The sequence below is a fragment of the Hibiscus syriacus genome, unplaced genomic scaffold, assembly GCF_006381635.1.
Source record: "Hibiscus syriacus cultivar Baekdansim isolate YM2019G1 unplaced genomic scaffold, ASM638163v2 tig00110480_pilon, whole genome shotgun sequence".
Taxonomy (NCBI): Eukaryota; Viridiplantae; Streptophyta; class Magnoliopsida; order Malvales; family Malvaceae; genus Hibiscus; species Hibiscus syriacus.
In genome coordinates this window covers 96619-116805 of record NW_024062756.1, presented here as the reverse complement: position 1 = coordinate 116805, position 20187 = coordinate 96619, and the positions used below count along the sequence as shown (strand labels likewise).

The 20187-nt window shown below is 33.5% G+C and overlaps 1 protein-coding gene and 1 pseudogene across 1 annotated transcript; one reads left to right on the top strand and one right to left on the bottom strand.

Annotated features, from left to right (window-relative positions):
- Positions 1–3609: 3609 nt before the first annotated feature.
- LOC120128392 (DUF21 domain-containing protein At4g14240-like) lies at positions 3610–7564 on the bottom strand. Its single transcript, XM_039146073.1, has 13 exons — positions 7260–7564; positions 7053–7129; positions 6148–6231; positions 5954–6067; positions 5674–5757; positions 5461–5532; positions 5169–5236; positions 4702–4789; positions 4517–4590; positions 4101–4434; positions 3968–4014; positions 3788–3872; positions 3610–3710 (listed from the first exon to the last, which is right to left on the bottom strand). The coding sequence occupies exons 1-13, from the start codon at positions 7519–7521 to the stop codon at positions 3669–3671; spliced, it is 1431 nt and encodes a 476-aa protein (XP_039002004.1). The 5' UTR covers positions 7522–7564; the 3' UTR covers positions 3610–3668.
- Positions 7565–7617: 53 nt separating this feature from the next.
- On the top strand, positions 7618–19932 carry LOC120128395 (annotated as a pseudogene).
- Positions 19933–20187: the final 255 nt, after the last annotated feature.

The window sequence follows — 20187 nt, the reverse complement described above, 5'->3', positions numbered from 1 at the left end:
ATTTCTACGGTTAATCTCAGCCTTTAACCTTTAATTTTTAGTGTATAAAACTTTTTAGTATATATATATATATATATATTGTTCTTTTTCAATTTACTAAGCAGTAAGTGATCCACTCTTACTTTTGATTTCGGTAACGACAATTCTTCTTGGAATGTTGTAATTTGCTGAAGGTAATTTCAAAATGATTTGTCAGCCATCCTAATACTATTTTTGCTTAATTCAAAAATAACTGTATAAATTATGTCTCGAAAAATATTTTATTGTTTAAATAATTTTTCGTTAAAATAGGTGTTTAACGTTTTGTCCGTTACTATTTTAGGTGCCCGGGCGTTAACACCGTTTAAAATCTCCGTTAAGTGACACGTGTCACGTCTGGTAATTTTGAAATTTTTTATTTAAAATAAAAAAGAAACTTATTTTTTTTCAAATCTTAAAAAAACTCAAAGCTTTTAAAACTTTAATTTTAATCCCTTTGTCACCGTCGGACGCCACCAACGTTGTCAATCGATCGAACACCCATCGACGTGTAACTGACCAACCACCCACGACGAAAACCTCCATATTTTCGCAACCAATCAAACAACAAATCTCCCTAAATCTATAAATTCCTAAACATAAATCATTCAAAACCCTAAAATGGAATCTTTCATTTACACCATTTTGGGTGGTCGATCGATTGCGAAAGTATGGGGATTTTGGTCATAGGTGGTTGGCCAATCACACGTAGTCCAGAGTTCGGCCGATTAACTGCGTTGGTGACGCCGGCAGTGGTAACAAGATTAAAATTAAAGTTTTAAAAGTTTTGGGTTTATTTTAAGATTTGAAATAATTTAAGTTTTTTTAAATATATTTTTATTTTAAATAAATTTTTTAAAATTTTCAAAATCTAACATGTGTCACTTAACGGAGATTTTTAACGGTAGTTAACGTCCGAGCACCTAATATGATAACGGAGAAAATGCTAGCCATTTATTTTTAGCGAAAAATATTTAGACACTATTGTTTTTCGAGACATAATTTAGGTACTTATTTTAGTATTAAACCTATTATTTTTGACCAAGCAAACACGGGGAAACTTTGGCTTAACTAAAAAATAAAAATATCTTTGAATTTTATTTTAATTTTAAGTATTCAATATTTTGATTATTTATCATTTTATTTTATTATTATTTAGCGTCGAATTATCAACTTTCGTAAAGTAAAAAAATATCTAAACTTAAAAATATAGTTTTAACACTTAAAAAATATTAGCACTTATTTTAATAAAAAAACTTTAATTGCCTAATAATGTTGATATAATTTGAAAATTTAAATTTATATTAAACATACTAATTTCGACGAAGAAATTTAAGGGAAAACTTTTATTTAATAGAGTGAAAAACTTTTAAAAATTAAAGTGTTATTGTTTAAAGTACTAATAATATAAATTTAATTTACACCAGCAGCCAATTGATCTTGTGGGATGAGACATTAGATTTTTTAAACAAAATCAGAGATTTGAATCCTGACATTTGCAAATGGTGTAAACTGGATTGGATCTCCTTTAACTCTATAGTACCCAATCCGAATTAATTAATCAATAGATTGAATATTGATGGCTATACCAAAAAAAATATTTAATGTACTGTCAATTAATTAGACGATAATATACCGTTATAAATTAAATCTTTTATAAAATTATCACTCTGAAAAATATTGTCTACAAAAATAACAATATCTTAATATTATTGACAAAACCAACATTTAAAACGATCACGTAGGAAAGAAACACATTCTCTCAATCACGCTTTAAAAAAACACTATTATCATAGCGTGTGTTTTTCCTTAACTAAAGTACTTTGTTTGGTAGTTAAGATATGATGTAATTAAACACTAATCCTAGATTTAAGTCTCATAACATGTTTTCAAGCAACCTAAATCCAAATTCAAAATTTGAACTCAAATTAATTCGACTTAAAAATGATTCAGTTAAAAACTAATTTGATTTATAGTGCTGGTTTTGGTGATGGAATTTATCCTATGTGTTATAATAGGGAGGAGACGATTATACATGCCATGAGGGACTGTCCTGTAACTTTGGAGACTTTACGTTTAGCAGATCTGCCTCCTTCTATAATTTTAAGTACTATGGATAATCCTTTATTATGGATGGAGGAAGTACTCTCTATTCTAGGAATTGATGCTTTTGCTGGTTTTTTTATAATTCTGTAGAATGTCTGGAATAATCGAAACTCGTTTGTTCATTCTGACAGGTTGCAACTGGCGTGGCTCTTAGTGACTAATGCAAACATACTACATCAGGACTATTTAAGGGCTATTAGTGTGGGGATGAATAAACAACGGTCTACCAATACTGCTATACGATGGACTCCACCTTTGGAGGGAGTTATCAAAGTGAATGTTGATGGTGCCTTTGTTGCGGAGCGCCGACTGTTTGCAATTGGAGTTGTTGCTCATGATAAGTGTGGACATGTGTGTGGTGGTTTGGCCCAATCTTCTGTTGGATGTTTTGAGGCGGATTTTATGGAACTATCTGCTTTACTCGCTGGTCTTAGAATGACTTGTGATATGAGATGGTCTGATGTTCAGTTTGAAACTGATTCCTTGATGCTCGTCCATAAGATTACACGAACTTCTACATATATTTTCACCCTCGGAGTGTATGTTCAGGAGGCTCGTACTATTTTTTAGGATCATCCTCGTTTTTGTATTTTATACTCCTAGAGAGTGTAATCAGGTTGTTCATGTATTAGCCAGTTGGGCTTTAAATTCGGATGGTTCTTTGTTTTTTGAGTCGGTTTGTCCCAACATCATTGTTCAGAATGTTAAAAACGATATCATTGATCTTTGATTAATATAAGTTGAGCATTCTTTACTAGGTTTAGAAGGGGTTTTTAATGAGGCCCATGAGTTTCATTCAAAAAAAAATAATGATTTAATAGATGATGACCAAAACAAAACCAATGGAAAAACTAATGACAATTAAAAGTATTTATAATTTAGTTACTAAAACAAAAACAAACTAATAGTTTCATGACTAACAATGTAATTTATCATATATATTATCTTTTAGTTCTATAATATATAAAAAAATATAAAATTATGATTTATTAAACAATGCAATTTGTCAATCTCTGATGTTTATAACCTTTTAAGGGTAAAACTTAAAAAAACAAAAACAAATTATAAACATCGAGGACTATAAAATTATAAACTTTCCACTTTTCCACTTTTCCACTAGTTTCCATTCCCACCCAAAAACTTATAGTTACAAATAAATTTATTTCATGAAACAAACCCAACCATGGGCCAATTCCATGAAACATCATCACCCAAAAATCAAAGGAAAAAATGAATAAAAGTTTTTTTTTTAATTGGTAGAGAAATAAAACATTCTAGGACATCTCAATACAACTCATGTCCTTAAACTTTACTATTATCATGCAAAAATATTTCAACAAAGCCTCATGTGAATTTTTCAGTGTCATGTACATAGATTTAGATAACACATTAAGCATAGTAAATTTACCGAGACATAGGGAGCAACTCAATGTTCCTTTTCTCCGCCTCCTTGCAGCTTAGAAATCAAAAGAAAAACAAAACTCTTACCTCTGGTTTTCTGGGAATCGGTTCCTTCACGATTGTAGATATAAATAATATATGTTTCAGCTCTTGTGGTCGGCTAGTGTAACCCTGGGGGAGTTAACCTATGATACACAAGAATTTTCTATTTAGTGAAAATGGAATTTTAATTAGTTTCGAAGCTTTTCTAATGTTTCCTTACCGCTCCCTTTTGATAACTAGTTAGCCTCCTGATTGATGGTGCCCTTGCCACTGATGAAGCGGCAGCCGCTGCGGCAACACGGATTCTGCAAAATATATATGTTGCAAATGTAGCATCCATTGTTACATTTTCTTTTTTGGAGATAACCATATAGATATTGAAGTTCTAGCACAAAAATACCTTTTATGCACATCAACATATTCATCTGTTTCATCCACAATCTCCTCCTGTGTTTTGTAAAGAACTCAGCAGCTGAATTAAGATTAAACACAGTCGAGAAGAAACAAGATACAATGGGGACTCTTTAATTTACCTGCAGGAGTTCTTCAAAAACATCTTCTAAGGTGATAATACCAATCACTTCACCATCGTCGATATCCTCTGTCGTCAATATCTTTAAGGGAGGCTTTGAAGAAGACTTATCGATGTCGACAGTTACGCTGTCCGGCTTCTCATCCTGCTTAGGTAGCAGCGGAGTAGTGAGTTGGGACTCTGCATTGGAGACTCTATTTTCTTCAGCTTTTGCTCCATCAGCTGTTGCAGGAGGATTCTTAACTTTTCCTTTAACCTTGACAACAGCTGCCATATGACTGCTGCCCTTTTGAAACTCATTCAGTATATCATACAAAGGCATATCGGCTGGAACTCTGTTGAAACATCCCATACATGAATTTTTACACTTGTTACTAGATAGAAATTGTACAAATTATTTAAGAATAACTAAGAAACCTTGGAATTCTCCGGATGGAAACAGCACTGACGGGTGTCTCGGTTTCAGGTCGTACAGTTAGAAGGCTTTTCACCTTATTTCAATTTTCAAACAAGATTTGAGATTAACAGTAAGTAAAAAACAAACAAGATCGGCGAAGCTTTAGATGAGACTTCGTCGAAAGACTTTTACGTCTGACACATACCAGCAGAAGTCCAATAATGTTTTTTGGATTCCCCAAGTAAACAGGGACTCGACTATGACCTCGTGCAAGAACCTTACCCATTGCTTCCCTGACGTAAGAGATAAATGAATGGGGAACTTATTACACAATTCTTGTAAGAATGTCAACTAGGATTTCAGCAAAAAATAGGAAGGAACCGATTTAGAAGTTATTTTGATACTCTAGATGTCACTGATAGATGCAAAATCTTTATATATAAAAGCAATGATCAATGCTAGTAAAAACGCAACTGCAGTTAATAAGTGTTGTTCAAGGCACTGATTAAGTATATGATAAGTTGAAGGAAGTTTTAACATGTTTATAATTTTTCATATGATAGATTAGAGGTGGGGGTTAGTTGTAAGAAATACAAATTTCAGCACATAGTAAGGATTTATGCATTAATCCTTCTTATATTAACTACAATGTGAATTGAATAGAAACAATACCAGTCCAACTTTGAATTGACATCTAAAGAGAAAGTAGATTCTATAGGTGTCATAGCCTCCTCTGCCGTCTGTCCAAATATTACAACAAAAACAGGACAAAATAGTTGAAGATGCTGAAATTGTCTTAAAAAAATGATTCCAGAGAAGCCATGATGGCAAGAAAGAAAGTAGCATGAAAATTCTAAAGCTCGTTAACACTGTTCCATTACTGCAAGTTTACAACGTAAGTGACCAATGACATCAGAAGCTATAAAATGGTATTCAATCACTTTAGTTTCAATGTGATGCATACCTTTTCAGTCAAATCTAGTGCTCCGCTAATAATTGTAGTTTCGTCATGGGTGAGCTCACCTCCCTTGCCAAACTAAAGAATTAGGTGAATACAGAATCTACATCATGATACGAAGACGAGACATGGGATGTAATGGAAAATTTAGTTGAACCCGCAAATAGTGCCAAGGAATTACTTTATTGTGAAACCTGCAGCAACATCAAATTGACTTACCTCCTGGCTGTGGATGGAGACGAGAGCTTTTAGTTGAGCCCGCCTAAATAGTGCATCATTATGCCCCAGCATCCAATCCAGAATCTGGAAAACATATATACCTTCAGTGCTTATCAATTCAAATAGCCTGTTAAAACTACCTGTATTCATATGTTTCGTACTTGAATTGTGTTTCTATGTCCATCCCTTCTAAGGAACTACCTAATACTCGAGCTAAGTGTATATAGCCTTTACAATAAACTTTTTACAGCATGGGAGTTTAATGGTGTAAATCATATACCTTTCCAACGGGATAAGCTATTGGATAGCAAATTAACATTAAGAGCTGCACCACTCCTGATAAATTTGCACCAATAGCAAGCCCATATCTTGTGCATACTGCTTGTGGTATAACCTTAAAAGGGAAGGTCTTGGTCAAGGATTCAAAGGAAGAAGTGAAGCTAATACCGTACAAAAGTTTTTTGAACAGAGTACCTCACCAAAAAGTAGAACAAAAGTCACAGAAAGTATGATAGCAAGATACTCATTGAAAATCTTATCCAGGTATATAGGAAGGGCCTGCAAATTGGAAACGTCAAAGCGGTCTATGAAATTCAACCTTCACTTGAACATTCTTAGTAAACGTAATAAACAGTAAATTTCACTTGAACATATCAATTACTTAATAAAACTTGCTTTATGTTAATTGCCTAGAAAAAGAACCAACTACCAATTTATAGCATCCTTATGTTAAACCAACCCCATTCTCATAATGGTGGTGGCGGGCTTGGTGCTCATCCCACATGCAAAGCTCTGGCCAACTTGCATGAAAGGGGCCATTTTAACTCAAACAGAACTTTTCAACTGAAAATTTCAGTTTGTGATTTAAACCATGCTGTTTTAGCAAACCCCATTCTCATTTTTGTTTTCTAAATCAAAGGATAAAACAGGTCATGGTTTTGGTCACTCTACTGTGCTCAATTTTTGGATATAGATCTTACACTTTAATTTGAAATAATTGGTCTTTTACTTTTATACTCAGTAGAATTTGTTAACACCATTAATTATTCCGGTTAAAATGCCTATGAAAATTTATTTCAAGAAACACTAATACACTAATTCCAACAGAAATTGAGTGTTATGTTGGCATGATAATTTTTAAGAAAAATATTCTTTCAATATCTTAACCGAAAAAGTTAGCATGTCAACTATTTTGACAGTAACTAACTACTGCGATATCAAATTATGCCCAACTAAAGCAAAGGACTAATCTGGAAATTTTGAGCGTAGCAGAGGGACGGGACCGAAAAAATAACTTGACCAATGATATAAATAAAGAAATACGTGTTAATTCGACTCGTATCCAATTGAACCAAAAAAATAATTAAATCAATTCTTACTTCCATAGCAACAGCATTGCAAAGAAGCAAAGTCACCAAAAGCTGATGTTGTTTTTGAACCACAGGCAAAATAGCAGCTAAAAACATCGACAACAAAAATATCTCAAATCCAATATAATAATTAAGGATGAACAAAGCTAAAGCATTTCCTCCCATCATTTCCATTGTCCAAATAAAATAAAATAAAAAGTTATAGTGCCTTTGTACCAGCTTGCTTTTTCTCAGTGGGAGTGCCGCTGCGTTGAAGAATCTCGAGTTCGACGAGGCCGAGGGACATGAGTCCGAGAGTAAGACCTGACATCATCCCGGCGAAGAGTACGAAGAAGCAAGAGCAGCCGGCGTATATGAACCACCATAGAGTCCCGAACGGCATAACTCCTCCGACGGATTCCAATCCGTCGACGGAGGAAGAAGCCGCCGCCGAGTTCGACAACATCCTCGCCAACAACACCGAATTTAACGGATGCATCGTGGATATGTGTTTCAATCACGGGGAAATCCAAGGTAGAGAAAGGGAGAAACAAATGGAAAAAAGTTTCGTTTTTGTATATATATAGAACCAAAGATGGGACGGAAGTCGATGGGGACACGTGGCGGTACGGCAAGGTTTTACTAGGTCGTTTTTCGATATTCGGAAGAATAACGCGATCAAATTATTGTTAGCCACGTGGAAGAAAAAGTACGGAGTGATTTTGAGGTGATATTGATCTAAATGCGACATGTAAAAGAGAACTTTTCTACTTCTTTTTATTATAATAAGAGATAATAACATAGGAGGTATCTAAACTACAACCCTTATTTTAAATTAATCTTTAAACTTTAAAAATATTTGATATCGATCTTCAAATTATCAATATCATTTTTTCTTATCTTTTAACTATTTTAACATATTATATTTAATTTTTTATCAAGTTTAGTTGGAGTTTTTGTTAAAAATTAGGAATTGGTTCGAGGTTGAATTATGGGTTAGAAGAGGATTCAATTGGATAATCTAAAATGGGTTAGAAGAGGGTTGAATTGAATATTATAAAATGGGAACAGGATTAAATTGAATAATATTAAAATGAGTTAGAAGATAATTAAATTGAATAAATGTAAAATGGGTTAGAAGAGTATTAAATCAAATAATATTAAAATGTTATATGCTAATTTTTTAGATTTTTGGACCAAATTAAAACAAAATATAAAAATTGAAGGCTATATTTATTAACAAAGCGCACGAAACTATTTAAATCTAAAATTCTTAAAGAAAATTATCACTAAACCAACTTAATAAATTCTTAAATTACTATAATCAACTTACCAAAAAATCTATTTAACATAAATACTCTTTGGGCACAACTCGTCCCACGATTATGATAGTCGTCGATTAATTTCATTCTATTTTACCCAATACATAATTCAAACCTATTTTCCAATCTACGGATTTTAATTGTATTGGACTCGACACCCATACAATCACAACTAGAATAATTAATTGCATTGTTGTATTGATTTTTTATTAGATGGAATTAATTTGTTTTATTAAAAAAATATTTAAATTATAATAAAGGTTTATAAATATAATTATAAATTAAACATATAATACGAATATTTTTTTATATTCATTCATATAAGAAACTAGTCACTTAAGATTACACAAATATCGTATAAAGAAAATGTTAAATAATCTAACCAAATAAACTCGAATAAAAGATAGATACAAATAGATCTGACTGTATTGACAAATGAACAACAAAAATGGGTCAAACTTTTGAAAGATCACTGACAAACCGTAAATCAGAATCGAACGACGTGAAAAAACTATTCACGAACGCAAAACACATATCCGAATCTAATCTGAAGGTCTAAAGCAGGAAATATCAATATGATAATAAATAAGCGTAATCTTAATCAATTGTGACAATGATAAATCCAACTCATAAGGGAAGGGGAAGAGGGAACTATGGGGTAGGAAATTGGTGCTCCTAGTAAGTCTAAAGCCCATAATCTAAAAAAATATGAAGAAACAAAGATAAATAGTTTGATCAACCGATCAAATATACTTACTCTATTTGAATTAATTTTCTTTAAAAATTAAAAAGGAGCCATTCATTTTATTCTATTAGTTTAACGTATGTTTTAGTCCCTAAATTAGGTTATTTTTATTATTTGATTCAGCCCAATTTTTGTAATCGTATTAAAAGATTATTTTGACATGTGACAGTTAAATAAATATATTAAATGACACTTCCAATCAATTAGAGGACAACATATGATTTCCATATAGATCGAAAATAAAAATATATTCTAAAATAAACCTAAAGTCGCAAGAAAATTAAAATAAAATTTGAAAAGATAGTACGCTGGCGTTCATGGATATATTCTTTACATGCTAATTTGGTACCTTTCTGACATTGAATTTTTAATTTTTAATTAATATAACTGATGTTCAATAAAAATTATTAGTTGATTAAAAGTAAATACATATTGTTGATATAGCTTTTTTATATGTATTTAAATAATGTCATAACTTGTACCACGTCATCAAAGTGATAATTTAGTATGTGACATGTCACTAAAGTGATAATATAACTTGTGTCATATTATTCAAAATGATGATATATATGTTACGTCAACAACATATCAGCAATATGTGTTGATAATTTATACAAATATTATATGTTAATTTTATCATTATATATTTTTTCATTGTAATGAATAATTTGCTGCTATAAAAGCGAGCTCGTCGAAAGGGGAAATTGTGTCCAAGACAGTCTAAAAAACCCAAAATGGAGTCGGAATTATTATGGTCAATTGTTGTAATTCTTGTTGAAAAAATCACATGGGCTGCTAGTGTTAGCAGCCGGTGGCTTTGAATATTTTTTTATGGTAAAATTGCTAAAAATTAGTCATTGTATTTTAGGGTATTTACAAATTAGTCCTTAAGTTTCAACTATAAATACCCTAGCTCATTTAGCTTTAAAATCATCCCAAAGCATTCTAGCTTTCTTACAATACTAGAGAGAATTTATAGAGTTTCTTGAGAGTTATTTTATCCTTTTTTATAAAGAGAGAATTATCATTGTTTTCTCCTTGGTAGATAGAGAGAAGTTGTAATTCCTATTTTCTCATAGTGAAATTCTTCTACTGTTGCCCGTGGTTTTTACCCTATATTATTTAGAGGTTTTCCACGTAAATTTTGTGTCTTCTTTATCTTTATTTTTATTTTCTCAAATTATCAGTTGCGATTTTGCTCTATCTGATAGCCGTCTTTCGCAACAATTGGTATCCGAGCCACATTTGAGTGTGTAATATCTGCTTATTGTCGTTGTGGTTGCCACAAAAAGGTGGATCCTCCAATATAAGAAAGTAAGAAGGTATTACCCATTCTTTGAAGGTTCCAGATAACTATTCACGATAGTGAAATAGTGGGAGCTATCCGTAAAAGAAGCTATGGCAACGAAATTTGATATTGAAAAATTCAATAGGAGAAATTTCTCATTGTGGAAATTGAAGATGAAGGCTATCCTGAGGAAAGACGGTTGTCTAGCAGCTATCAGTGAAAGGCCGGTGGATTTCATAGATGACAACAAATGGAACGAGATGGACGGGAATGCTATGTCAAACTTTCATCTAGCATTAGCAGATGAAGTATTATCAAGCATCGAGGAGAAGAAGACAGCTAAGGAGATATGGGATCATCTCACCAAATTGTACGAGGTCACATCATTGCACAATAAAATTTTCCTTAAGAGGAAATTGTATACTCTCCGGATGTCAGAATCTACTTCAGTGACAGAGCACTTAAACACACTGAACACATTATTTTCTCAGCTTACATCCTTAAGATGTACAATAGGAGAACAAGAACGTGTTGAACTTCTACTTCAAAGTCTACCGGATTCGTATGATCAACTCATCATCAACTTGACAAACAGTAATGTCACCAGTATAGTCTTCGATGACGTTGCAGCTGCTGTTCTACAAGAAGAAAATCGGCGTAAGAACAAGGAAGACAGACAAGTAAATCTGCAACAAGCAGAAGCGTTGACAACGATGAGAGGGAGATCAGCGGAACGTGGCCAAAGCAGCAGTCACAAACATGGTAGATCGAAGTCGAGAAGCAAGAAGAATTTAAAGTGCTACAACTGTGGAAAAAAGGGTCACTTGAAGAAGGATTGTTGGAGTCTAAATAAAAACTCCAATCCATAAGGCAATACTGCAAACAGTTCAGATGATGGAGATACTCTATTATGTGAAGCGTCAACCACCGTGGAAGGTAGAAAGATATATGCAGACATATGACTCATTGATTCGGGAGCAATATATCACATGACCTCAAGAAGAGAATGGTTCCATCATTATGAACCTGTCTCAGGAGGATCTGTGTATAGTTGCAATGATCATGCCTTAGAGATCATTGGCGTGGGAACCATCAAATTGAAGATGTATGATGGAACAATTAAAGTTGTTCGAGATGTGCGGCACGTGAAAGGTCTGAAGAAAAATTTATTATCCTACGGATTGTTGGATAATAATGCAAGCAAGATTGAAACACGGAAAGGAATCATGAAGGTGTTCCATGGAGCACTTGTGGTGCTGAAAGGCGAAAAGATAGCAGCAAACTTGTACATGCTGAAGGGAGAGACTTTGCTAGAAGCAGAAGCCTCTGTTGCCTCATGTAGTTCAGATTCTGCAATGTTATGGCATCAGAAACTTGGACACGTGTCAGAACAAGGAATGAAAGTCCTTGTGGAGCAAAAACTACTTCTAGTCTTAGCAAATGTATCACTTACTTTGTGTGAGCACTGCATAACAAGTAAGCAGCACCGGTTGAAATTCAACACATCAAATTCTAGAGGTAAAAATGTTCTAGAATTGGTTCACTCTGACGTATGGCAAGCACCAGTTACATCCTTAGGCGGAGCAAAGTACTTTGTCTCATTTATTGATGACTACTCCAGGAGATGTTGGGTGTACCCTATTAAGAAGAAGTCAGATGTGTTTTCAACTTTCAAAAACTTCAAAGCGTGGGTGGAACTTGATTCTGGAAATAAGATCAAGTGTTTCAGAACAGATAATGGAGGGGAATACACAAGTGAAGAATTTGATGACTTTTACAGGAAAGATGGTATCAAAAGACAGTTCACAGTGGCGAACACTCCTCAACAAAATGGAGTGGTAGAGCGGATGAACATAACCTTGTTAGAAAGAACAAGAGTAATGTTGAGGGATGCGGGCCTAGAAAAATCATTCTGGGTAGAAGCAGCCAATACCGCCTGTTGTTTGGTGAATCGAGCTCCATCAACTACAATAGAGCTGAAGACACCAATGGAGATGTGGACTGGTAAACCAGCTAATTATTCAAACCTCCATGTATTTGGAAGTATTGTGTACGTGATGTACAACTCCCAAGAAATTTCAAAGCTAGATCTAAAATTCAGGAAATGCAAATTCTTGGGGTATGCTGATGGTGTAAAGGGGTTTCGCTTGTGGGATCTCACTGCCCGTAAAGTGATCATTAACAGAGATGTTGTCTTTATAGAAGATAAACTACAAAGAAAAGAAGACGATGATAGCGCTGAAAAGTTAGAGACTACACAGATACATGTGGAAAATGAGGTTGAATAAGGAGATTCTTCTGAAGCAGAACCAACACATGATGAACAAGAACCAGAGAGTTCTGAAGCTCCAACAACTCGTCAATCAGATCGTGTGAGAAGACGTCCCAATTGGCATTCAAATTATGTTATAGAAGGAAATGTTACATACTGCCTTTTAACAGAGGACGGTGAGCCATCAACATATTAGGAGACAATAAACAACTCAGATGCTTCACTGTGGATGATGGCGATGCAAGAAGAAATTGAAGCCCTTCATAAAAATAATACATGAGACCTTATGCCACTACCACAAAGAAGGAAGCCAATTGGTAACAAATGGGTCTTTAAAATCAAGTGAAACAGTGGCGATCAAGTTGAGAGGTATCTTGCAAGACTGATAGTAAAAGGATATGCTCAAAAAGAAGGTATTGATTTCAATAAAATATTTTCTCCTGTGGTTCGACTAACAACAGTTCGAGTAGTTTTAGCAATGTTTGCTATATTGAACTTACATCTAGAGCAACTAGATGTTAAAACAACTTTTCTTTATGGAAATCTTGAAGAAGAGATTTATATGCTTCATCCTGAAGGTTTTGAAGAAAAAGAAAAGAATAACTTGGTTTGCAGGTTGAACAAATCTTTGTACGGTCTAAAGCAGGCGCTGAGGTGTTGGTATAAGAGATTTGATTCCTTCATTATGTGCCTTGGATACAACAGACTTAATGTAGACCCTTGTGCCTATTTCAAGAGGTCTGGTGATAACAATTTTGTTATATTGCTGTTGTATGTGGATGACATATTGGTTGCATGACCCAACAAAGATCATATTGAAGCATTGAAGGCACAACAGGCTAGGGAATTTGAAATGAAGAACTTGGGATCAGCAAACAAGATTCTAGGGATGCAAATTCACCGAGACAGAAGTAATATGAAGATTAAGCTTTCACAAAAGAATTACTTAAAGAATATCTTATCACGATTCAGCATGCAAGATTGTAAGCCAATTTCTACCTCTCTTCCTATTAACTTCAAATTATCCTCCAGTATGAGTCCTAGCAGTGAAGAAGAGATGATGGAGATGTCTTGAGTATCGTATGCATCAGCAGTGGGAAGTCTAATGTTCGTTATGATAAGCACAAAACTAGACATTGCACAAGCAGTGGGAGTGGTTAGTCGGTATATGGCAAATCCAGGCAAAGAGCATTGGAATACAGTAAAGAGGATCCTGAGATACATCAAAGGGACCTCAAATATTGCATTATGTTACGGAGAATCAAACTTACTAATCAATGGTTATGTAGATTCTGACTATGTAGGGGATTTGGATAAAAGCAAATCTACTACATGATATGTGTTCAAAGTTGCTGGTGGAGCTATAAGCTGGGTTTCAAAATTGCAGTCAATTGTGGCTACATCCACAACATAAGCAGAATATGTAGCAGCTACACAAGCCAGTAAAGAAGCAATTTGGTTGAAGATGCTATTGGAGGAGCTTGGGCACAATCAAGAGTATGTCTCTCTGTTTTCTGACAGTCAAAACGCCTTGCATCTAGCAAGGAATCCATCATTTCATTCAAGAACAAAGCACATACGAGTTCAGTACCATTTCATTCATGAAAAGGTGGAAGAAGGAACGATAGATATGCAGAAGATCCATACCAAAAACAACATAGCAGATTTCATGACGAAGACAATCAACGCTGATAAATTTACCTGGTGTTGATCCTCTTGTGGTCTGTCAGAGACGTAAACAACATGATGGTACAAGGTAGAAAGAATGGTGTGAAGATTTGATTATTCTAATCAAATCTTCAAGTGGAGATTGTTGAAAAAACCACATGGGCTGCTAGTGTTAGCAGCCGGTGGCTTTGAATAAATTTTTTTATGGTAAAATTGCTAAAAATTAGTCATTGTATGTTAAGGTATTTACAAATTAGTCCTTAAGTTTCAACTATAAATACCTTAGCTCATTTAGCTTCAAAATCATCCCAAAGCATTCTAGCTTTCTTACAATACTAGAGAGAATTTAGAGAGTTTCTTGAGAGTTGTTTTCCCTTTTTTTTTATCAAGAGAGAATTATCATTGTTTTCTCCTTGGTAGATAGAGAGAAGTTGTAATTCCTATTTTCTCATAGTGAAATTCTTCTACCGTTGCATGTGGTTTTTACTCTATATTATTTAGGGGTTTTCCATGTAAATTTTGTCTTTTTTATCTTCATTTTTATTTTCTCAAATTATCAGTTGCGATTTTGCTCTATCCGAGCTTTCAAGTCCCAAAACCCTGATTCTTTTGCCCCCAATTTGATCAAAAGGTAACCTAGAAAAGAAAGAAGATTTAGTTTCTTAATCAGCTTTTTTCTTCATCTATATTTCATGGCTGATTAATGATACATTTATTTGAAAGCAGATATGGACCAACCAACATTTACAAAATACATTTATTCAGGAGTCCGAGCGTTATATTTTGTAGCCCAGAGCTTTGCCGGAAGGTATTGACAGATGACGAACACTTCTCGTTAGGCTACCCTTCGTCGGCTATACAATTAGGAGGGAAGAGATCGTTGTACGGAGTTCCGAATTCGGAGCACTTGCGTTTGCTTAGGCTGATATCGGATCCTATCAATGGCCACCGAGCACTAGCTTTGTACATAGGCCATATTGAAGTCATTGTGATCCCTTCATTGGAAGAACTTGCTACCATGAACCGACCGATCAAGTTCTTCACCGAGATGAAGAGGATCATTCTCAAGGTTACTGCACAAGTTTTTCTTGGCTCCACAAAGGATTTGATTCTTTCGTCGATGATGAAATATTACAGTTGTTCCCGGGTGTTTTTTTCCATGCCTATCGATGTCCGTCCCTGGTTTTGCATTCCATCGAGCACTCAAGGTAACGATCATTTATATTATTGATTTATTACATTTATGTTATATCCGGTTAACTGGACTCTGATTAAATTATCGATCATTTATGTTATTAGGCCAGAAAAAAGCTGGTAAAGATGATTGAATATGAGGTAGATGAAAGAAGAGCAAAAACTTCGGTCCCTGCAGGTAGGAACAAAGGAATAATGGATTTTCTCATGGAAGTCGAAAACGAGACTGGCGACAAATTAGAGGACGAGCATATCATCGACTTGTTGCTGCTCATCTTGTTCGCCGGTCACGAAACGACAGCACACAGCGTAATGTTGGCACTCATTTACCTCAATCAGCATCCACAAATATTGCAGAAAGCCAAGGTGGGACGTACTTGTCCGATACAAGTATGATCAATTTTGTGCTTTAATCAAGAAAATCAATTTCATATGATTTACGGAATTCGGACTCAACTTTGATTTCTTCTCTTCAGAAAGAACAAGAGGAGGTCGTAGAAAGAAGGTTATCCTCAAGAAATGGCCCGACTCTTTCTAAAATCAAGCAAATGGATTATCCACCCAAGGTTTGTTGTTTTTCAACTTCTTCCCTTTCCATAGAGTAACAGGATTAATATTTGAAGAATCGATATGTCAATAAATCGAATTACAATAAGTAAATATTGGTAATATAAAGTATAATATCTTACATTTGATTGGATAAAGACTTTTCAAGTTTATATATATCGCCCATAGTATTAAATTGCGATTCCAATTACAGTTGCAGTCGTGGTGTTATGATTACGAGTGTTGTGAATGTACCGTGTAATTTATTTTCTAAAAATAACTATAATTTAATATTATGGATGCATCAAAATATATATATATTGTGTGGATACACTAGGTGACATTGAAAAACGTTACAGTGTAATTGTATACTATGTTGCGGTCACAATTTAATATTATGATATCGCCTTTTGGATTTATTGTAAGAGTTAATTGTATAGGAGATCTTCAAATTATAACTTTAATTTAAAATTGGTCCATAAAATTTAAAATATTTTATATCAATCTTCAAGTTATGAACTCATTTTAGATTGGTCCTTAACTTTAAAAACATTTTATGTAAGTCTTCAGACTATTAATATCATTTTATTTTGATTCGTCCATTAACATGTCGTTAAATCTACTAGTTAAAAAATTTAATATGTTTTTGGATCACTAGAATTGGACCTCTGATCTAAAATATTTAATTTATTTTTTAAGGTCTTGAGTATTTTTTTGGTAAACGACTTCAGTTCCAAGGATCTTAAAAAATAGATTAATTTTTTAATTGGTAGAGTTAATGACATGTTAATAGGTGGATCAAAATAAAATGATATTGATAGTTTGAGAATTGATATAGAATGTTTTGAAATCTAGAGATCGATTTAGAATAAGACTATGGTATGGGGATTGATATATATTGTTTTAAAGTTTAGAGTCAATTTAGAATATCTAATCCGAAATCTCTAAAGAAATATCTGATAATTTTTGATCGGATCAATTGATGAGATATTTTTGAACACTCGTGATACTCACAGATTGTAGTATCTAGTAGCAAGCCCTGCTGTGTTGATTACTTGAAGGTGATTGACGAGTCTTTGCGAAGAAGCAATATTGGATTCATATTTTTCCGAAAGGCAGAAGCTGATGTTAACATTAAGGGTTAGTTTCTGAGCTTTGGGTTATTCATTTTACTCCAAAGTCCAAATGTTTCTCAAAATATAAAGGGTTTTGGTTTTGTGCAGGTTATACCATACCTAAAGGATGGAAAATTTTGGCTTGGCATAGGGCTATTCACATGGATCCCAACATTTATCCCAATCCCAATGAGTTCATTCCTTCAAGATGGGAGGTCAGTAGAATCAACCCAAAATGCCTTTTTTTCCCCTTCAAATTTACTAAGATGAACATAAATAGATGAATCATGTAAACTGCAGAACCAGAGATTGAAGGGAAACGCTTTCATCCCCTTTGGAGCAGGAAGTAGAACCTGACCTGGAGCTGATCTTGCCAAGCTCCAAATCTCTATTTTTCTTCACTACTTTATTCTCAACTACGAGTGAGCCTCTAAACCCCTGTGCTTTGATGACTGTTAAAATTTAGGGTAAAGTACACAAATGGTCCCCCAACTATCGAATGTTGCTTTGTTGAGTATTCAAACTATTAAAAGTTATAAAATGGTCATTGACTATTCATATTCTCAAAATTTATTTTTTTCGTTAAAAAATTGACGATCGTATGAGTTGGACGTTAATCTGCTGTTTGAGATACGATAAAATCATATTTTAATAATATCTACGACATTGTCGTTGCTTTCAAACACTGGCTCTACGACATAATATTTCAATCGTTGATATAACGACATAATGTAAACGAAGACTTAATCCAAAAATACGGCTCAAACCCTTCTAGGATCATATTTTATCATATCTCAATCAATAGGTTAAATTCCAGCTTAGAAAACCTTCAATTTTTAATAGAAAATGACGTGTTTGAAATATATAAATAATCGAGTGACCATTTTGTAACTTTTAATAATCAAGAAACTCAACAAAATAACATCTATAATTGAGTGACCATTTGTAACATCCCGAATTACGGGTTAGTGACTAAATTATAAAATTATAAAATAATATCTGAAGGGTTATTGGTAGTTATTGAAAGAGTCAAAGGGCAAATAGGTCATTGAACAAGTAAAATAATTAAATAATAATTAGTGGGTATTATAATACCCATGTGATGCATGTTTGAAGAGATAAGTTTCCAAACTTATCTTCTTCATCTTCTTCTCTTCTCCAACGTGAGGCTCTAAGCAAAGGTAAGTTTTCTAATTAGTTGATTATTTGTTCAATTAAAGGTTGGGTTTTGATCCTTATATGATAATTAAGCTTAAGGAAACTTAATTTGTCTTAAAATCAAAAGATAAAGGAGTCATAGAAGATTAAAGATTTTGAGTTCTTGAATGAAATCTTGGAATAGAGTTCATAATTAGAAATGAAAGTTAAATTTGACTTGTCATAAGTAAAATTAAGAAGTATGAAGTGTTAGAATTGAATTTAGAACATGTGAAAAAATTTGGTATGATTCTTAATTTTAAGAACCATGATAAGATATGGAAGATAAATATGGTTTATATGGATATAAGTTGGTTTAAGTAATGGTAGTTGAGTTTAATGGTATGACAGGGGCTTAAAGTAGAAGCATTGAGTGAAGAGTTGATGATTTCGAGTTTAAACAGTAAAATTATGGCTTTTACAGATTATGCAGAGGGTACAGATACCCCCTGGGGGTATCGATTCCCCCTAAAGGAAAAATGAAATTTTTGGTTCATTAAATTAGCTTAAGTTATTAACATCAAGTTTAAGGTTTAGGCTTCTGATAATTGTTTGGAAAATTATGTTTATGTAGATATTGAGCCTAAACAAGTACATGAACAATCAAAGAATTATGATCGAATCAAAGCAAGGCTAATTTGAGTGCATATGCATAACATGATTATAGATATATATTCAGTTCTAGACTTGTGATAAGTCTAGATTTAATACTTTGATATATGATTCATTTCATATTATGAAACATGATATGAGTTCATACCACATGCATTATGTGATATAAATATGGTAAGTAAAAGTGTATATGTGAAATGATATGATAGGTGATAAAACCATAAGCCTATATGAATATGTGATATAAATGTGATATATGCGATGTATGTGAAGCATATGAGAACAAGAGATGATAATGATTTATATGTCATATGAACACAAGAGAAGTGTTATAAGCTAAGTGACATATGATTATGAAATCATATGAAAAGTGAAAAGGAATATGTGATATGTGAAAGTGAACCATATATATATGAATATGAGAAATGATATAAGCTATGTGAAATGATCTATATGATTACATGAATTTGCAATACGTGATACATGATATATGATATGAGATAGATGTTTACACATACATGTGGTATGTGACAGAAGAGAATAAATATGTGATTATATCTGAAAAATTTTAACATTTGGTATTGTTCATACTGTATTTTACTGTTTATAAATACGTTTTTGCCTCAAAATTTTATAAAAAACACAATTCAACAATATATGATCGTATTTTCTTAATATAAGTTCAAATATTCTATTATTTTGCAAGAATAAAGGTTTTGAAATGTCAATGTGACATCTCGGTCTCGTATCCGTGTCGGATACGGGTTGGGGTGTTACACCATTTGTGTAATTTAACCTAAAACTTGATGGAGTTTCACCCAAATTGATAGAAACATATATGCATGGATAACCTAAAATTGAGCAGCTAAATCCAAAGGGTCATATCAGTTACTTACCCTTGCCACGTCCGGCGGACGACTGCCTTGCAAGAATCATTAAGGTTCCGTGATCGTGTCATTCGGTATCAGATCGATGTTACACGAAACATATATCGGTCCTGGCACGAGGAACGCAAACAAAAATGTAGTGAAACGTAATTCGACGGATGTGTTTAGATATACTTACAAGCTAGAAGTTCTTAATCCTTTTAAGTATGATTAAACTTATGAAATCTCTCACCCAACTATGATTTGCATTCTTTTTCTCGTCAAGTAAAACAATATATATATGTGTCAGAACCGTCTTTCGGTTGGGCCCCGAATTGGG

Excerpts from the sequence above, each read along its gene's own strand:
- LOC120128392 (XM_039146073.1), bottom strand. The coding sequence starts at position 7,521 with ATGCATCCGTTAAATTCGGTGTTGTTGGCGAGGATGTTGTCGAACTCG. Across the intron at positions 5,758-5,953 it reads TAGCTTATCCCGTTGGAAAG|ATTCTGGATTGGATGCTGGG; the intron begins GTATATGATTTA and ends TATGTTTTCCAG. Across the intron at positions 3,711-3,787 it reads CTAGTTATCAAAAGGGAGCG|GTTAACTCCCCCAGGGTTAC; the intron begins GTAAGGAAACAT and ends TGTGTATCATAG.